The 18,435-nt window shown below is 39.2% G+C and overlaps 1 protein-coding gene across 1 annotated transcript; it reads right to left on the bottom strand.

Annotated features, from left to right (window-relative positions):
• Positions 1-738: 738 nt before the first annotated feature.
• On the bottom strand, positions 739-18,114 carry kpna3 (karyopherin subunit alpha 3). Its single transcript, XM_023951134.1, has 17 exons — positions 17,926-18,114; positions 14,371-14,415; positions 12,899-12,988; positions 12,032-12,061; positions 11,876-11,928; positions 11,681-11,776; positions 10,564-10,649; positions 9,424-9,510; positions 9,169-9,338; positions 8,972-9,016; positions 8,763-8,894; positions 6,457-6,585; positions 6,147-6,251; positions 5,909-5,980; positions 5,470-5,632; positions 3,466-3,560; positions 739-3,371 (listed from the first exon to the last, which is right to left on the bottom strand). Exons 1-17 carry the CDS (start codon positions 17,992-17,994, stop codon positions 3,273-3,275), a joined length of 1,566 nt encoding a protein of 521 aa, XP_023806902.1. The 5' UTR covers positions 17,995-18,114; the 3' UTR covers positions 739-3,272.
• Positions 18,115-18,435: the final 321 nt, after the last annotated feature.

Here is an 18,435-nt window from a genome sequence, read left to right as displayed (position 1 = left end):
AAAGATGTTATATTAACATTTCTTTTTTTTTTTTTTTTTTACATTTTTTACAAATCTTAACAACCCTTTGAAACGCAATTAGGATAACATGTTTTAGTACCACAAATCTTGTAAACCAAAAATGCACATTTTTATGTAAAATAAATAAGGTAAAATTGAAATGCAAAGAATGGAGGCTTTCTGAACTCAAAGGATTTTACGATTACCGTAAAAAAAAAAAAATACTAAATCCATCTTAAGTCTCTAAAGGACTTCCAAAAAAGAAGTACTCTGGGTCAAACCACTGCAAGTTTGTTGTAGGTACAATGGAAATGTGGTGCCTTCCAATTCTTTAGAATGAGCCGGAATTTGTTCTGCAGATTCTTGCTCTCAAAATCACATAAAGCTACAGAATTGGCATCGCTTGTGATCCGTAGGATTGCCTCCTTCATGGAGATTGTTAAAAAAAAAACTGATTTGGGAGAACTTTAGACCTGTAGAGAATCCTTTTCAGCAATTTTTGTATAAAATAAGCCTTTTGAACTAGAATTAGAAAACTAGAATTGCAATTTAAACACTTATCAGGTTAACAATAATGTCAGAAATCTTGGATGTGGGGTAAGGAAATCTGTGTTTCACCTAAAGGCATATTCCATTGACTTTTTAGTGCCTCACGAAACCCCTTATTATCTAAGACATTTGGAGATATCTGCACCATAAAGTTTCTAAAACAAGCTCAGAGTCAACAAAATACAGATATTCAATCCAACAGCTAAACAGCAAGTTTATTTTGATCAAGATTAGAGACACAGATGATGTCCTGAGGGTAACATGAAAGGAAATCCCCACATCCCGCCACCATGGGAAGGATGACTTCTGGTACTGAGGATGATGGGAAGGACGGGTGGGGCAAAAATGGCAAATGTACATAGTTCAGGTACTGACCACGTTCATGGCTCATTTCCCAACAGACTCACGTCACACCTCCCTCCTATCCGTGGAGATTTTGCCATTTCAATAAAACTTTGTTTAAATTGAAATGAAAAACAAAAGGCACAATGATTTTCAACTCATTCTCGTCTTTAATATGCACAGGAGTTGAAAACATCAATGAGCCACCTTAAAGAGAAGAATTCAATCTAAAATTTATAAAAAGATATAAACAATCAGAGGCCAAAATGCTGTCTGTTGCTTTTCTTCTATTTTATTTAAAACAACTTTTTATTAGCAAGTAAAAATCTTGCAACAAACAAGCTTGTATCTAAGATCAGACACAAGGCAACAAAATTGTAAATCTTTAAAGTGGCTCGGTCTGGTCTGCTAGTTCATGACTGTACACCCTCAAAAGTTTTGTTTGGAAATAGAATTTGAAAAAAAAGCTAGTCCCATGAGAAAGCCTGGGCTGCTCTCGACAACCCTAATCCATAATTAAAGCCTCTTCGTGACCCCCCCCCGCTCCCAAACCCCTGCAAGTCATTAGCAGCCAAACGAAGGGGCGGCAGATCGGCGAGGACGGCGCGGGGTGTTGCAGGCGAGCTAACGCCTTTAACTCGAACCCCAAAACGGCAACTGAAACACAAGACGGTACATTTTTAACAGCCCGTCACCACAAAGAGGGGAGGCTAAGTCTGTTCCAACTTTTAGAGTGCCACTATATCATATATGCATTTATATGTATACGTCAACCCAAAATAAAATTTTAAAACAAACATTTCTATTAAAAAAGAAAACACCCTGCTAATCATGACAGTTATTGTCCATCTAATGACTGTCAGCTGCAGCAGCTTTGTACAGGCTTTATGTCAAATATATGTTCATTAGATGGCAAAGAGAAACATTGTTTTTACAATTCTTCAAACCGAGCGGTGACATCTGACCTCACTGAAAGCAAAGGATTAAGTTCTTTAAAGATCAGGACCTGTACACCCCCTTACACGAGCTTTCCGTGAGCGTAGGTCCCTTTCTGCAGGCAGGTAAGAGCGTGCCCGTCAGACGTGTGCATAAGACTGAAGAAAAAGTTGAATAAAAAGAATTTCCACAGACTTAACCGGAAAAAAAACCAGGAAACTGAAAGTTGTAGAAAAGAAGATGCTTTCTTTGAGGGTTAAAAAAAAATAATAAAAAAGTCCTCCGTCTGATAACTTCTCTGGGTGTGACTTTTGCGTGAAGGTTTAAGTGGATTGCTCCTTCAAAGTTTCACATTATAGGGGAAGTCCGTTCACTGGATGTGACCAAATGCAGGAAAAGTTTAAAAAAAATAAAAAGCAAACCCAAAATGTCCTGTGGAGGAAACGAACGCTACAGTTGATGTGCTCCTCCTCTTGAGTCTCTGCGACCCGTCCACACGCCGCCGCCTGTTATTTACATTTAATACCAACCAAAAAAAGTCGTCGCCATCAGAAGCAAACAGCTGGCAGGTCCTACAATTACATTATCAAAAACAAAAAAATGGCATTTTTCTTCACATTTCTGATGATTTTTCTAAAATAAAACATCTTGATTATCCAACAGAGGTCACCTTTAAAACTCTGGGGCCAAGTCCGTCACTTTGCCAGAGTCCTCTTTTTTTGTTTGTTTGTTTTTACCTTAGAGCCCTTTCCCCCCTCCACCTGTCCTACGGGAAGGCAGCGAGGGTCTGTGGTTATTCATGGCTTAGCTCTGGGGGAAAAACTCTAAACTAGACAGAGGGGTGCCATAGTTGTGTATACTTTGTTCACATCTCTGTACGTATTTATGCGAACCAAAGTCAAAGGGAAAATCCAGGAAGGGGAAAAGCACAAACAAAAAAGCAACATTTCATCCCCGTTAGTGACAGTCTAATAGATGAATGCAGGGCCTTCTAAAGTGTAAAGAAAAAAATGGTGTCCACTCATCGTACAAATACGTGTGGTGATCACAATGGTGTCATAACATGTGCTTGGATTTTGTCTTTGTGAAGACTTGACATTTGGCAAAATCTTGCCCAGAAGGCAAATTCTTCCTTTCGTTTTTACCTTGGAGTTAACATTAGGACATGGAAGGAGAGGCCGAGGCCTCCTCTTGGTGTTCATGGTGTCTCTTATATAAGCAGGACTCCTGTGAAGGGTTACAATCTTCCGTAAAAGACGGCAATGAAGAAAAAAAAAGAAGAAGAAAAAAAACACCCCACAGTGCAGGAGTAGGTGTGGGTGAATCCTTAAGTGGTGAGTTTGGATGCTGACATGAAAATCCTTCGGACCAAAAGGTGCCAGGTTGTGGGATGGATGGGTTCGTGTCTGTGATGGGGAGCTGGGTGGAACCCCACATCCTGGCTTTTAGAAGTTAAACTTCTTTGTTTGCATGTTAGAAGCCGGGTCAAAATTAAAGGTTCCTCCTTGGGTGGTTTCGGGAATCAAGTTGGGATCTTCATCAAACTGGAAGGCAAAGAACAAAGTAGTAAATTTAGTGTTGGACCAGTATGCAAGAAATGAAAAATCTACAAAAAATGAAAATGATAAATAAACTTACAATATCTCCTGAAAAGTATTGATCAATAATCTCAAAAGCTAATTTGTAGATGTCTTCATTTTCATGCTGCTGCAGCTGTTCTATCTTCTCCAAACCTTAAAAAAGATTCAAAATTCACAATAGTAAGAATGCTTTTCATTTTTTAAGGATGCTACTAAGATCTGTTTCAAGTCCCACTAAAATCAGTTTTTTCATCTCTTGTCAAAGTGTTGTGGGTGAGCAGAGTTGTGGGTGGAACTGTTGGAGTTGAGCAATCCTGCCCCCGTCCCATCATCCATCTGTTTATGTGCTTAAACCCCCTCACACTCCAAACCTCACATTACCGGTGCACCAAAAATAGTGAGCAATTGGCGAGCTATCCAGCTGTACAGTTTTAATCCAGATACCAGCTTAGACACAGAAAACAAAGATGTTCATGGATCTATTCGTCTACAAGTGGATGCATCAGAATGGAGCAGAGCAGGGAGCTTGTAGTGATGTGAAGATGGCTGCATTTTACAGGGCCCTGGGGGGTATTCCAGAAAGCAGATTATGTGAGTTACCACGGTAAGTTTGAGGCTAAGGAAGCGGATAACCTCAGCTTTCTGTTCCAAAAACTGAGGTATGTTTCAGGGTATGTCAAGTTGCCATGGCAACTCATGCTCTGAACATAACCTGGTCTGGAGCAGGTTTAGTTGAAGGTTAGTCTGTTTTCAGAGAGGTGAAGCAGCATGGCGTGTCCATTTGAAGATGATTTAGTGGATGAAGAAGCTCAGATAATACTTTTTCCACCGTGAGAGGGTGATAAGACCACATATGGATGTTGGAAAAATAAACTTTTTACATTAATCTAACTTAATTATTTGCTTCAGTTAAGATAAATAATTTTATGAGTTCAGTCAACTTAAAAATAACACATAGTTATCATAAATTTATTTTACTTTTATTCAGATTAATTCAATTAAGTAGGTGTAACTTTGGTGCTGCTGTTAGATTGGCAGTGCAAGGAATTGTGGGATACCATTCCCCTTGCCAGTCTGGAAGGATTTGGGTTTAAGTGTGGATTTTTGACCAAATGGGTTTAGTTGTCTAGCTGTTTTACTGTGTTTTGTGTAGTTATTTTGTCCTGTTGTGTTTTATTCTCTCTGCACCATGAGTGAAAGGAAGGGAGAGTATGAGTTTATTTAGCACCACTAGTGCTGATTATTGTTGCAACAACTGAAGTTAAAGTCAGTCATGTTAGCTGAGTGTATGTTATATATTGCAAATCCAAACTGCATTTTAATGTTATAAAAATGAGAATATCTGGGGCATCACACTTAGACATTCTCTTTTTTTCTCCACGTGTTTCCATGGTGACTCTGGAAATCGGCGATCCATTGAGAATGTCTTTATGTACCTGCTGTGCACCGGGAATTAACCCAGGGTTACCAAGTCGAGCGTAATTACACCAACTCATATCCGGTCTATTGGAACCGACATACCCAGAGTAAGAAAGTTCAGGTGGATTTCAGCCAGAGTTCAGGGTTTAAAAGTGCCTTCTGGAATACCCCCCTAGATATGGCATTGGACATAAATAAATAAATAGTTTCCCCTTAAATTAATCATTTGTGACCATGCATAGGTATTCAGTGTGCACAAATTAGCATTTGGTGGTCACAATTTACCATTTCATCTCAACAAATTAGCATTTTGTGCACAAAAAAAAAAAAAAGACTAATTTGTGCTACAAAACACTGCCAAAATGCTAATTTGTGGCTACAAATTATTCATTTCAGATTAAAAAAGAATTACTGATTTGTCTTGAATGTCTTGTCCAGGGCTTTGTAGCTTCTGATACAATAAATCCTTGATTAAATATGCTCTTTTCCCAAAGGTATTTTTTCATCTGCTTCTGATTACCGTAATGTCCTTAATATGCAAGTCCATCAATAGAAAAATGCCACAAATGCATGTTTGAAACACACACACAAAAAAAACTTTTTTTTGTTTGTTGGAGTGGGTGTTTAATATAAAGCTGCTAACCTCCACACTCCTCTATGATCTCAGCAATAGTGCTGGCTTCCTGCCCCGCCATGATGAGGATGTTCTTCAGGCCGTCCAGGACGACCTGAACCACTTGAGAGTCCTTCACCGACAGCAGGCTGCAGAACGGAGGGATGACGTTGTGCTCCACCAAGAACTCCACCTACACAAACGCATACACACGCGCCACATTCAGGCCTGGTTACAGCACAGGTACACCGTTCCAAGGGTGGAGGACATACATGCAAATCACCTTGTTACACATTTTCGAACCAAGAATCATCTCATCATTGCAAATCTTACTTGTTAATAAAAAATAAAAGGCAATCAAAGATGTTCTGAAAGATTTAAATATGAATTCTGATCAAATCAAAAATATGTTTATTCCAGCAAATACAAGTAAAACATGCCTGTATTGTCGGTAAAAAGAAAAACAAACCTGATCTTTTCTGCCACTGATGGTGAGGTTGCTGATGGCCCAAGCTGCCTCCTTCTGAGTACCAAAATCCCCCTGCAGAGAGCCAAGCTGTTACTGAGATGTACTACCACACCCTTGCTGTTAGGGAATAGAGGACACATCCCAGTAATTTTCAGTAAAACCCTTTTGGAGTTTTTTTCTGGAGGGGGTGATCCCTCCATACAAGTGAGAAAAATCTGCTCCTCCAGGATCCACAAACCTTAGCAAGCTGATGAATGATCATAGGAATCAGTCCAGCATCAATCACCGCTTGGACCTGCTGCTGGTTCCCAGCTGTGATGTTGGACAAAAACCAGACCGCTTCCTGCAGACAGAATATAGAATATACCCGATTGGAAACAGTCATGAAGAAATAAATGTTCTTCAGCGCACAAACCAGAACTGGCTATAGTGTCAGCGGCACAGAAAGCAAGTCAAATGCATAAAACAAGCAAATCTTTCATGATTTCTAAATTCTTAGCAGTGAATTTGAACCTATAAACCCAACTAACAAAAGGTAGCTGTGTTACCTTGTTGATCTTTTCTTTGGGGTGTGAGAGCAGGTTAGGGAAATGTAGGAGGACGTCGCAGTTGAGAACGACCTGCGTCTGTTCGTCTGTGCCCGTTACTATGTTCCCAACAGCCCTCAGAGCTGCCGTCTGGGTGACGGGAGAGAACAGAAACACGTCAGACTAGTAGTCCCCAACAGTTGGTAGTGAGCCGCAGAAAAAACAAGCAAAAAAAATTCATTTTATTTCCATTAATTTATAATCTGTTACTGAAAAAAGTTTTATTTTGAAAAACTACTGGATTGTCTCCACCACCTCTGACTCAGGATAGACTCATGTCACGTCACTCTGTCTCATGTTCCTACAATCGTTAAATTGAAACCCCCACCCAAAGTTTTTAAAAAAATAATACAGGTATTTGGAACGTTAAAGAGCCGGGGAGGAAACAGAGGAAGAAGAGTCTTCAACTTCAAAATAAAAAAAACTGCATTTAACAAACAAAAACCAAATATGTACAAATTCCCACCCTAATCCCTAACTACTAAAAACAATATATAATGCAGGACTATGTAGTGCCCTTGATTTTAAAAGCAATCCAGAGATCACACTCACTACATTTTCTTTTTTGTTTAACCTGACGTTACCAACATCATCTAATTTAATAAATTTGAGTGTTCTATAACTATTTATGAATCCACTCTGTTCTCTAGAGCAGTGTTTTTCAACCAGTGTGCCGCGGCACACTAGTGTGCCGTGGGAGATGGTCAAGTGTGCCGTGGGAAATTGTCCTCATTAACTGATCTAAAAACATTTCCCATCTCCAGGATTTCAGCTCTCTGTTCATCCAAACAGGCCCTGATAAAACACTGAGGAGTTAGGAATATAAAAGATGTAAAATACATTTTCTTTGCGTTTATTTTATTTTATTAAAGACATTTTGATAAGAATGACTGTACAGTACCGCGATTCAGCTGCACCTTCGGCTGTATTTTGGAAAAGTCCCGTCCCTTTAACTGTCTCCACCAATCATTCTTGGGGAGCTTAATCACATGTCATCGGTCTGACCAATCAGAAGCGGTTAAAGTCTTCACTTCCTTGTCCCGATTTAGCTCGTAAAGTCGCTCAGTTCTAACAAAAATAGCAGCTAAAGCTCGTCTTTAGCGGTGTAGCTTTCCACAGAATCCGGTATCAGACCGTGGAACACGTGAACAAAACACTGAAGCTCCGAAAACCGATCTCCAGCCGTTTTATGCACTACATCTCCCATGATGCATTGGGTCATGAGATTGACAGCGCACAAGGAGATCTGTTGTTAAACGTCTTGAAACAACGAACACACATCAATCTGTTTTTAAATCTTCTAACTTAACTTTTATTGCATTTTTTAGGAAAAAAAACAGCTGCAGTTTCCAGCTTTTTCTGACACAATTATATCAAAAATGCATGTGAGATTGTGTAGGGACTGTAGATCAATACAGACCATGAGTTTCTCCTTTTTTTTTTTTTTCTGGATGCTGGTGTGCCGCGGGATTTTTTTTTAAGGTTAAAGTGTGCTGTGGCTCAGAAAAGGTTGAAAAACACTGCTCTAGATAACAACGTTGATATCTAATCTAAAAAATACATTTAAATACTTTTTTTTCTCCCCACAATAATTGTTCAAACGCAATGCATTGTGGTCTGTATTTGCCAATTTAGTGAGCAGCGTTGCACCCTGGTTTTTGGCTAAGACTTCTGGGAAATTTCTAGGGCACTCGATTTTGGAATTGTAGATTGGGACAGCACTACAAAATGGCATCATAACATTAATTATGTGTCATATTCAGGCACTGGCTGTCTAATGAAACGAAGATTCCCATTTATCTATAAAATGTCAGTTTTAGTGACCGCTTTGTTTTGTATTTATCTGTCGCAAGGCTGAGGTTGGCGTCTGATTATTTAGCTTCCACTATGACAGTTTTGGGTTAATTCAGTTCAGTTCATTTCAGTTTTATTTATATAGCCCAATATTACAACACAGTTGTCTCAACGGGCTTCACTAATGGAAAATCTATATCACATTTGAATGGTTCCTATATGTAATCTCGAGGAAAGGTTTAAACCAGCTGCAGATATTTTACAGAGTATGAAGATAAACTTTACCCTCAAAAGTTAAGGGAAACTGAAAGCTTTAAAAACAGAAAATTGGACTTCAGCCTTATACAGGAAAGTCTGGGAAATTAAATTATTATTAACCCGGTCCTTGGCCTATAAAAGGTTAGAGAGCCCTCTTTTTGACCACTTCATGTACATAATGGCTGATCGACACCTTCGACAAAATTTCATCTCACCTGAACTTTCACCTCCTGATGGCTGAGGAGAGGCACGAGAAATGGAACGACCCCAGAATCTATAACCATCTGGATCTGCTCGTTGCCTCCATCCGTCAGATAAGACAGAGCCCACACTGTGTCTACGAGGATCTAAAACCAGCAAGTTTGTGTTACAAAGGTGACTGATTAAACCAGGAAATGAGCAGCGATGCCAATTGGATACTCACATTTAAGTCAGTGTGATATATGAGCATACAGAGTGCCGGCAGAATCTGTAGGAAAAAACAAGAACGAAAGATCTCGAGTAGATGAGTTGTAGCCATCTCATTAGATGAACAAACAGGCCTTCAAAGTAAAAGACTTTCTAAGGTGATGAGGCTGATTTGAAGCACAAAAGCATGTAATCAGGTCCAGACACACCCACCTCTTGCACAGTCTCCATTGGTGGGGGAGGATCCTTGTTGCGACAGAGGTTAACAATAACCCAGGTAACATTACGGAGGAAAGTAATGGGGATTGATGGACTGATGAAAGAGAGCAGCGGCTTCACCACACCCAAGGAGATGACATAATCCCTGCACTGTGGCCCATCGCCTGACCATACGACAGGTGGCATGTCAACATTGCGCTGGACAATGTCAAATGTTGGTACACACCTTTACCACAGGAAAGCACTTACCTATAATATTTCCTAGAGCCCATACTGCCTGTTCACACACGTTCTGGTGAGGAGAGTGTAGAAGGCGCAGGAACAGCGGCACTGCATCTGGGTCAGCAAGCGTCAACGATCAAAAAACCTAATATGACGTGACGTTACCAACACATGAAGATAAAGCTGCTGCGTTGGTGGAGCAGCTTAACACCCCGCACAGGCAGTAGCATCAAGAAACACCTTTGATTTCACTTTAAAGTGGAAAGTTGATGAAAAGAATGCCAGTAAAGCAGTCCACCTGGTTTCCTTTGATGCCCAAGTGCTGACCAGCGTCATGGTGTTCACATTTAAAGATTATTCTTCTGTTTCCCCCCCCAAAAAAAAGAAGAAGCTAAACAATTAATCAAATCTATTCAGGTCTTTGCCTCAATTGTGTCTGCATTTATAGTTTTTTACAGCATGGATTTTGCTATCCCGAGCATTCATCCATTTGTGACTTCATGTCTTTTTTGTGTCGGAATTCAGTTTTAGACATGATATTAATGTATCCACAATTTAAGTTTCACAAATAAAAATAAAGGTTCTGGTCAACAAATGGTTGATAGATGACTTATTTTCATCAATAAGTTAACAGGTAAAAAAGAAAATGCTATTTTTATTTACTTATTACAACAACATCAAATGTAAGTGAACTTTGAGACAAACAAAATAAGATGAAAGATGAATTGCTTAACAGTAAGTCAATACATTTGTTTTTTGCATCCTAAAGAGCTGTCATCACTAAACAAAAGTAGTCTGTTTAAGTGTACTACAAGTATACGTAGTCTGTATTAAAAGTGAGGTAGTATACTTGAAGTTTTCTTAATATACACTATTTATATATTGTAAACTTAAAATGTTCCAATTTAGTCGGAATAAGTATTCAGTGAGTATACTTCCTACACTACATATACTTAAATTCAAGAATACATCATAAAATAAACTTCAAGTATACTACTTCTTGCTAAAGGCCTAAACAGTACGGTAGTCTATAGTCTAGTGCAAAATGAGACACTGAAGAATAGCTGACTGGGATTTGCTGAACTAGTAGAAGACGACCATGCAGACGGCGTCCAGACCCAGACAGACGGGGAAGCATGTGGAGGACGGCGTATGGGGTCGACTTACTGGATTTAACCACAGCTTGAGTCTGTGCCGACGTCCCAGAGGCGATGTTGGTCAGAGCCCAAGCTGCCTCGAACTGTAAAGAAGGGCTACGTGGTGAAAGAGAAAGAAAACAAATCAGCACGAGAAATGAAAACACTGGTTTCCATGACAACAAACAAACGAAGCAAAAATATGTCAAACTAGAAAAGATAAAAATGGCGTCCACCATGTTAAAAACTGATTAGGCTCAGTTTTGTCTCCTACTTTTATTTTCTGACAATTTTATGCTGATTTTGAATTTTTAAAAAAAGCATAAAATGTTTCAAATCAATGTGTACTATAAAAGGATTCATGTGTTCAACAAAGTCACACATTTGCAGATGCTGTTCCTTAAAAAGGCATAAAGATAATAGTCTGATGTAGAACAGTTAGCCATCATTTACATCGTCTGTCAATTCAGTTTACAAGGTCCTCTACCTTTTATCATTATTTGGTCATACATTTCAGAGTGTACGTCTAAACCTTTCATGAAAAACACTCAAAGTTACCGGTAAATATGAATTCCCCTTTAAAATTAAACTCTAAAACCCCAAATTGAGAATTGTTAAGACAGTTTAGCCTGGATGTCACACAACAGTTAAAATAAATAAATAAATAAAAGACTGCTAACCTATGTGGTTTTCTGTTTTCAACATTGCTAGAAATTCTGTTTTTTTTTTATTCCTTTTTAACCATATAATGTTCCATTTAAAGTTCTTTCTTTCTTTACAGAACAGATCTGACAGATTTCTTGTCTAAATTCTAGATGTTCAAAACAAGAACTAGCTCCTTTCAAGAAAATCATCAACTTCTAAAGGATGCCATCGTCAATAAAAGCCCAACCATTTCTTCCATAAAAGCAGCCCAAGCTTTTCAGTCTGTGGCCCTCGGTGAACCCAAGGTCCTGGGAATTCAGTGAAATGTAGGAGAGAGGAATGCCGATCTATTTGGATTGGCTGAAGCTAAGAGAAGCAGCCAGCTGCTCTGCATGCCACCGCACACGCTCACATGTGGACTTGCAGGATAAACCAAGTAATGCACACGAAGCCACTGCAGCAGAAGCAAAAGATGCATGTAAAAGACACACGGGCAGACTCACTTGTCATCCCTTTCCAGGCATTTGACTAAAATAGGAAGAATCCCAGACTTTATCAAGTCATCGATAGGAGGGTTTCTGTCACTGGACAGCAATTTCCTAAAACACACAGGCAGAGACGAAGAAGAATTCAGCCGATGGCTAAATCAGTTAAACTTTAACTACACAAAGACAGGCTGACGTGGAATTAAATGTTACCTTGCTGCCTGAACAGCACTGAGCTGTACCACTGCATTGTCACTTGTAGCATTCTAAAGGAAAAAAATAGATATTTATAAGAATTTAAGGATCCAGTTGATTGCATATGTTTAAAAAGAAAAGGCAACAGAAATTTAAGAATATATAATGTCATACCTGTAAAATGTCGTCAAGCGTTACATTTTGCTGAAAGGAAAAAAAGTAAATTAATAATTCATTTGCATTAAACACAGCACATAATTGGGGTTTAAATGCAGTAATTTATTTTTATTTGTAAGTATTTTATCAAATAAAATTATTTATATATAACAGGAGATACAAATAATGCTAAACAATGATGTAAATAAAACGAAACTTGAAAAAATGATGGCATTTTTGTAGAATAAATATAGTTTTACTTTATCAAACTGATTTTATTGTTCTAGGTTGGGGGAGTGAGGAGCTGTTCACTAGCAGGGTAGCGTATAAACAGATAGCGCTCAGTTATGGGCGATGGGAAGAGTCTCAGTCCCGCCCACAATTCAAGAAGTGAATTTCAAATGAACTCCTGCCGTTCTGCGGAAAGTAGTCCTGGAAAATGACAGATTTTTTTAGATACTAGCCTAAAATGGTATCATCATAATTAAAAGAGCACTGCGAATGCTTTTCTGATCAGAGTGGGTCTTTAAAGTCATTCGGCTCAGCTGTCAGGAACACGCCGTGGCTCTGCAAACGGTTTTGGAAAAGGCGTCTACAGCACCTACGACATTCATCACTGAAGGGACTTTACAGAGGTCGACTGTAAAAAATAAACTACTTTCAGGTAAGTTTTCCTTCAACAGTTGTGCAAAAGCAAACTGCCATTCACCTCCACATCTTTCTCACAAACATACATCATTATGTGTTTTGTTTGTTTTATAGAATTCTGTCAAAAAGGTTTTTTTTTTTTTTAAGACTCTGGTTAAATGTGATTTTTTCATACAATTTTTTTCTTCTGACAGACAACCTCAGTGCTGTTGAGCAGAAACCCCTCCCCACACTTACTCCTTTAAAGTCTGAGTCGACATCAGAGTCTTCTAGACTCTCCTCCTGAGGGACATTTCTCTTCTTGAGTAGATGTTCGTCCCGTTTGTTCTGACACACACACAAAAAAAAAAAACAACAACGATCGAGTTAGAAGACAAACTACTATTGAACATTTTCAGAATTTCTCCGTCTTCAGCACATTAGCAATCGAAAATTGCATTTACCACATTCATATTTGAGAGTTACTGAACCCCAAAGTGTGTCACACCCCCCCCAACATAAAGCACCTCCCTGAGAAGCACATGTTCATTCATGGAGCTTTGAGGCATGTGAGTCAGCGGTAGGAGGAGATTCCCATGCCCTACATTCCAGCGCATCATGCTGATGTGCGTCATTGATGAGTAATCAGCCGGTGCCGAGCTTCTTGCTGCACTGATCCAGATAGCTGTCCAACAGCAAAACCATCTACAGCACTTTCACTGTTTGGGGGTCATTTTATATAAATACTGTATCTGTCTTTAGGAAAACTCACTATTTTACTGCTACAAGAACTACGGCTCAGTTTTGTCCTGTAGACGGCATCCAAAAAGCAAACAAGGGGATTATTTGGAAGGAATCCTACTTGACCTCTTACCTTCATCAGATAAGTCTAGACTCTTAAACCACATTTGCACGAGGACGCAAAAAACCTCCCGACCCAGGAGGAGAAGGATTGTGATGGTAAAAGCCAAATTCAGCCTCCAACTGAGCTAAAGTTCAAACACTTTTTCTTCAGCTTTATCAAAACCAATGAGAATTAACCTCAATACAGAGAAGCAACCAAACACAGAAGATCAACCAAAGCATTTTTGAAAAAAAGTGATAGACATATTTGGTGGTGAAGGATACAAAATATGTGACAAATACAAATATTTGTTTGTCAAGCACTCTCACAGGATTGTATAAAAATTGTGTTAAATGTAACACAATGAACAAAAATGACAGTCTAATACGTCTATATACATACACAAAAAATAGATGGCCTCTGATCATATCAAAGGAAATTCTACTTTGTAAATCATTTCAGTTGAAATTTAAAGCAAGAAAGTCCATGAATTCAATACATTAAAATGTATTTTCTTTATGATGTTGTATATGTTTGTGATATAAAACCGTAGCCTGCAAATCCTACATTTTTTATCTTTTCAGTGATGTGAGTTTTTCCATGTTTCACTTGTATTTTTGTCTGTACTGAAGTTTACTTCAAACAGGACAATCAGGTTCACCACAAGGTTCAGTGATTTCCTCCAGACTGACCTCACAAACAGGTGTCATTCAGAAAATAAAATGTTGTGCAAGTTCTATCTAAATATCAAATGGCTCCTTCATGCCTTTATAAGAGAATGTCCTTTTTGGAGCAGCTGAACTAGTCAGGAATCTGATGCTGGGAGCAGGAGTGTCCGATATCACCTGGTGTGATTGGCGTCTTAAGAAAAGGAGAGGTTTCTTACCTTTCTTAACTCCACTGTCACTTCATTTCGATGTCTTCTCATAGTCTGAAAGGAACAAAAATATATGTTTTTAATACGTTTAACCATTTCATGGCTGTGTAATTGAGACAATAAAGCTTGCAAAGCTGGAATAACATAAGATGTGAATTTAACAAACAATAATTTGGGGATTTACACAGAATGATCCAAACATGAACTAAACAAAAGTACTCAGTGGTTAGTGAATTACCAGCTGACTTTTAATCAAGGACAATTATATCCTTAATATCAAAGATTAGGCAACATTTTAGTAGAAGAGGTTTCCCAAAATCCTAAACTAAATCTATCACAACAAAACTAAAAGGAAAAATGAGATAAATATTTGTGTCCATTTTTGTTTCCCAGTAACAGAAACTGCAAATAATCTTCAAAAGAAGCTGAGGGCATTTGGTGTGGTTTTGGAGACAGGGTATACATTCACGGAAACACCAGGTGGTTTTCCGATTTTTACAGAGGAAAGCGGCAAAGTGGGGCATCTCAAAGGACATTCTTCGAAACCGTGCAGAAGAGACTCTTCAAGGTGATGCTTTCCATGTAAGACAATGCAAAACCAGATTCAGCACCTCTAATGCCTTCGTCACAACTACCCTTATACTGGCTGAAAAATGGGCATACCTGCAGGTGGCCCGCGAAGCTGTAGACCTTGTGGTATCTTGTGGGGTCAAAATGACCCCACCCTGACATTGACCTGTTATTCCTACTCTGACAAAGGTGGAAAAAGGTGAAGAGGATTTCATGTAATCCATGGACACCAGTAAAGATCACATATCATTAAAAGAAAGAAGGTTCAGAGCACTGTCTTAAAAATTCTAACAAAAATGAAAAGTTACCCAAAAACCTGTTTGGCAGAATACCAAGACTTTTTTTTTTTTAAAAAGCTGTAATATTAATAAATCAAACGATTGCCAGTCTTCTTGATTAAATTTGCCACCCCCATGTTTGCATGGATGTTTACAGCTAAACGAATTCCTATCAGCAACACGTGTACATTCATATGGCTGACCTGCAGCTGCCTGCATTTTATTAATTTGTATTTTTTGCAGTCTTTGCCTTTGACCACGAACACTTAGATTATGTGCTCTGCTATGCAAATACTGGAAACTAGCCAAGCATAAACTGCAATTTAAAAAAGCAATGCATTCCTTTTTCAAAATCATTATCACCAGGGTGAATTAGAGTCGTACTACAAGCAAATGTGACATGACTGTACTCTGCAGCAGTGTTTTTAAAGAATCAGGGAGGTCAGCATCAAATAAAGCAAATGTTTAAATCATATTCTTATAGGAAGCATAATGTCTGGAGTGAAGGACTTTACAGCAAACATGACAGAACATGATTTAGGAGTCACATGAAGGACTACAAATGGAGCCGGTACAATTAATTAACAAATAAATCTACAAAGAAATAAGACATTTCTCATACACAACAAACACACCACTATGCGGTTTGTTTAACTTGTTTCATGTAAATTTTTTATGGAAGGTTGGTGTGTGACTCCATACAGTTTTCCATACCAAGGCCTTGAAGTTTGGAGTGCTGTAAGGCTTCATGAGGCTTCATTCACTCATCACCTTTTTTCCTACACAATGTTTCCGTTCGTCAGACACTGTTGGTCTCACTTTTCTGCATAATTTTGTTTCTTTTTTGTCTCATTTCCTAAATTTCGCTCATCGTACAAAAATCCCATGGTATTCACTTAAAACAGAATCTTACTTACATTCACTCCTGCAGTTTAGTCTGTTAGGATACAGACAGGAGCCTGAAGGTCATATTTTCAGTTATACCAAAGTGATGCCGCATATTCCCACAGAAAGCACCTAACAGGGAACCACACGGATCTATTAACAGGTTTCCTGTTGTTTATCCAAAACACGGAGATGTCCTAAGATCTTGTGATGCTTAAAAAACAGGTTCATGTTTCCTTCTTAAATAGCCACTCACGTAATCAGGAACTGTTATAAATAAGAGGGCAGTGGAGAAGAGAGGAGCCTCCCAATCACTGCAAACATACAATAAAATACAATACTTCTTAGCTTTTCTCTACTTCTCCTGTATTAGTGACAAGAACAAAGAATACATCCAGGATGGCTGACTTAAAAGCAAACAAGCTCAAATGGACATGTCTCTCCCTGATGCAGTATGGGTCACCCACTGAAAAGTCCAGTTCATGCTGGGGCTTTAAGAGGCCCAGGGTCAGACATCCGAGATTCCTGAAATAGCATCAGGAATGCAGCAGGCACCGTCTGTGTGTCATGGTAGCCATGTGCTTGTCAGCCTGACCCAACTTTCAAAACAACAACCTGTGTTGGTGTGTTCAGTTGGGGTACTCCAAACACTGAGGTGGATTTTTCAGACACACTTTTGTTTAGGGATTATCTCAGGATTAGACATAGATCACAATAACCCAGGCACAAGTGTGTCATTGTTATTAAAACCTTTGGCCTAGAGCGCTTTGATAAACATCTTGTGGAAAAAAAAGTTTCAAAAATATGCGTTTAATGAAATAATCTTTTGTTTTCTTACCTAACCTAACATCAATTAATCCAGACTGTTGCCTCATCATGCAGGCCTAATGCAAACAAGAATTCAGAAGGATTTGTCCTCCTAATTTCACTTGTTATGAGAATGATGCAGCAACAAACTTGATTAGATGGTACAGTAGCCTGTGAGGCCCAAAAACAACAGACTGTCTACCACTAAACCCGACAGAATCAAACACTTGTGTGAAAGTACAATTCTGAAATCTGGAATTCCAAACAGTCAATACTATGTTAACCAAACTGTTAGGTAGATTAAAAAAACTAATAATTGAAGAGTTATTACGTTTAGAATTTATTTGTTTGTACAATTTGAAACTAAAAGATAACACGAAAACAGTAAACGGATTGTAATTGTTGATCTGGGTTTATTTCCTTGTAGCCTGGTTTACCTGAACCACCTGGAAATTAATGCAAGCTTGATGAGGTTAGCAAGCTAACGATCAGCCAGGACAGGAGGAGGTAAAAATGTGACCTAGACCGGAAATTGATTACAACATTTACAACTGTTACACAAGGTATGGTGACCGTGTGTGCCGCAGGTAACAGTGACGCAGACTACTGGTGGTTCACTAATATACGGTATATATAACGCTGATGAAGCCGGCCAGGCCCAGCCCCGCCTGCGACCGGTATCCATCCAACCAGCTAGCTAGCTAGCTAGTTAGCCGGTAGTGACAGCTTCGTCGCCTACCGTTAATCAGACTGACTCTGTGAGAGATTGCTGTTCACAGCTACTCATGGACTAAAGTAACACACATTGTGTTAACCAATACCCAATCACAACACTTTGAATACAAAATATTATTACACACAATCGAACAGATTGACAGATTTCATAGCGAATTCTTCCTGATGGCTTGCTAGCTGACTTGTAAGCAAACTGTTTCAGTAGGGGCCAGGGCAAACGAGGCCCTTTTAATACCTGAAAATGGTTCCGTTCGTGGTGTTTAAAAACCACGGGTTTGTCTAAGCTCACCTCGACATCACGCCCTTTATTTTTGAAGCTCTTGATGCGGTGGTTTTCCAAGCCGGCGTTCTCTGCCATGGCTGTGCGGGCTTTAGCTAATATACTCCCGTTTTAGTGGATCTCCTCCGTCAAAGACTAGGCACGGCTCTTCTTGTGCTGCTGCTGTTGCCGTTGGCCCCACAGAGGAGGAGGGGGAGGAGTGATCGTAGCAGATCGCGGAGGGGTGGGAGGAGTCAGAGCATACCGCCCACCACTTACCCCTCCCATCCCGATGGGCTGTCCCTGGTATCCAAGGCTCCCAGGATGCAGCACAGTTGGAATAAAAACCTGCTTTTGGACTAACATGTTCTTGTAGCATTTTTCTGATGATGGTGGACAGAAAATTGAGCTTGAGACAGATAGATCAATATACGTCTTTGTTTTCCTCGTCTGAGCTGACATCTTGATCAAAACTGTACACCTGGATAGCTCCAGTATTGCTCACTATTTTTGTTGCACCGGTAATGTAAGGTGGGGCAT

The sequence above is a fragment of the Oryzias latipes genome, chromosome 21 (assembly GCF_002234675.1).
Source record: "Oryzias latipes chromosome 21, ASM223467v1".
Taxonomy (NCBI): domain Eukaryota; kingdom Metazoa; phylum Chordata; class Actinopteri; order Beloniformes; family Adrianichthyidae; genus Oryzias; species Oryzias latipes.
Note: the sequence above shows the minus strand (reverse complement) of the source record. Positions and strands in the feature narration are given on the sequence as shown.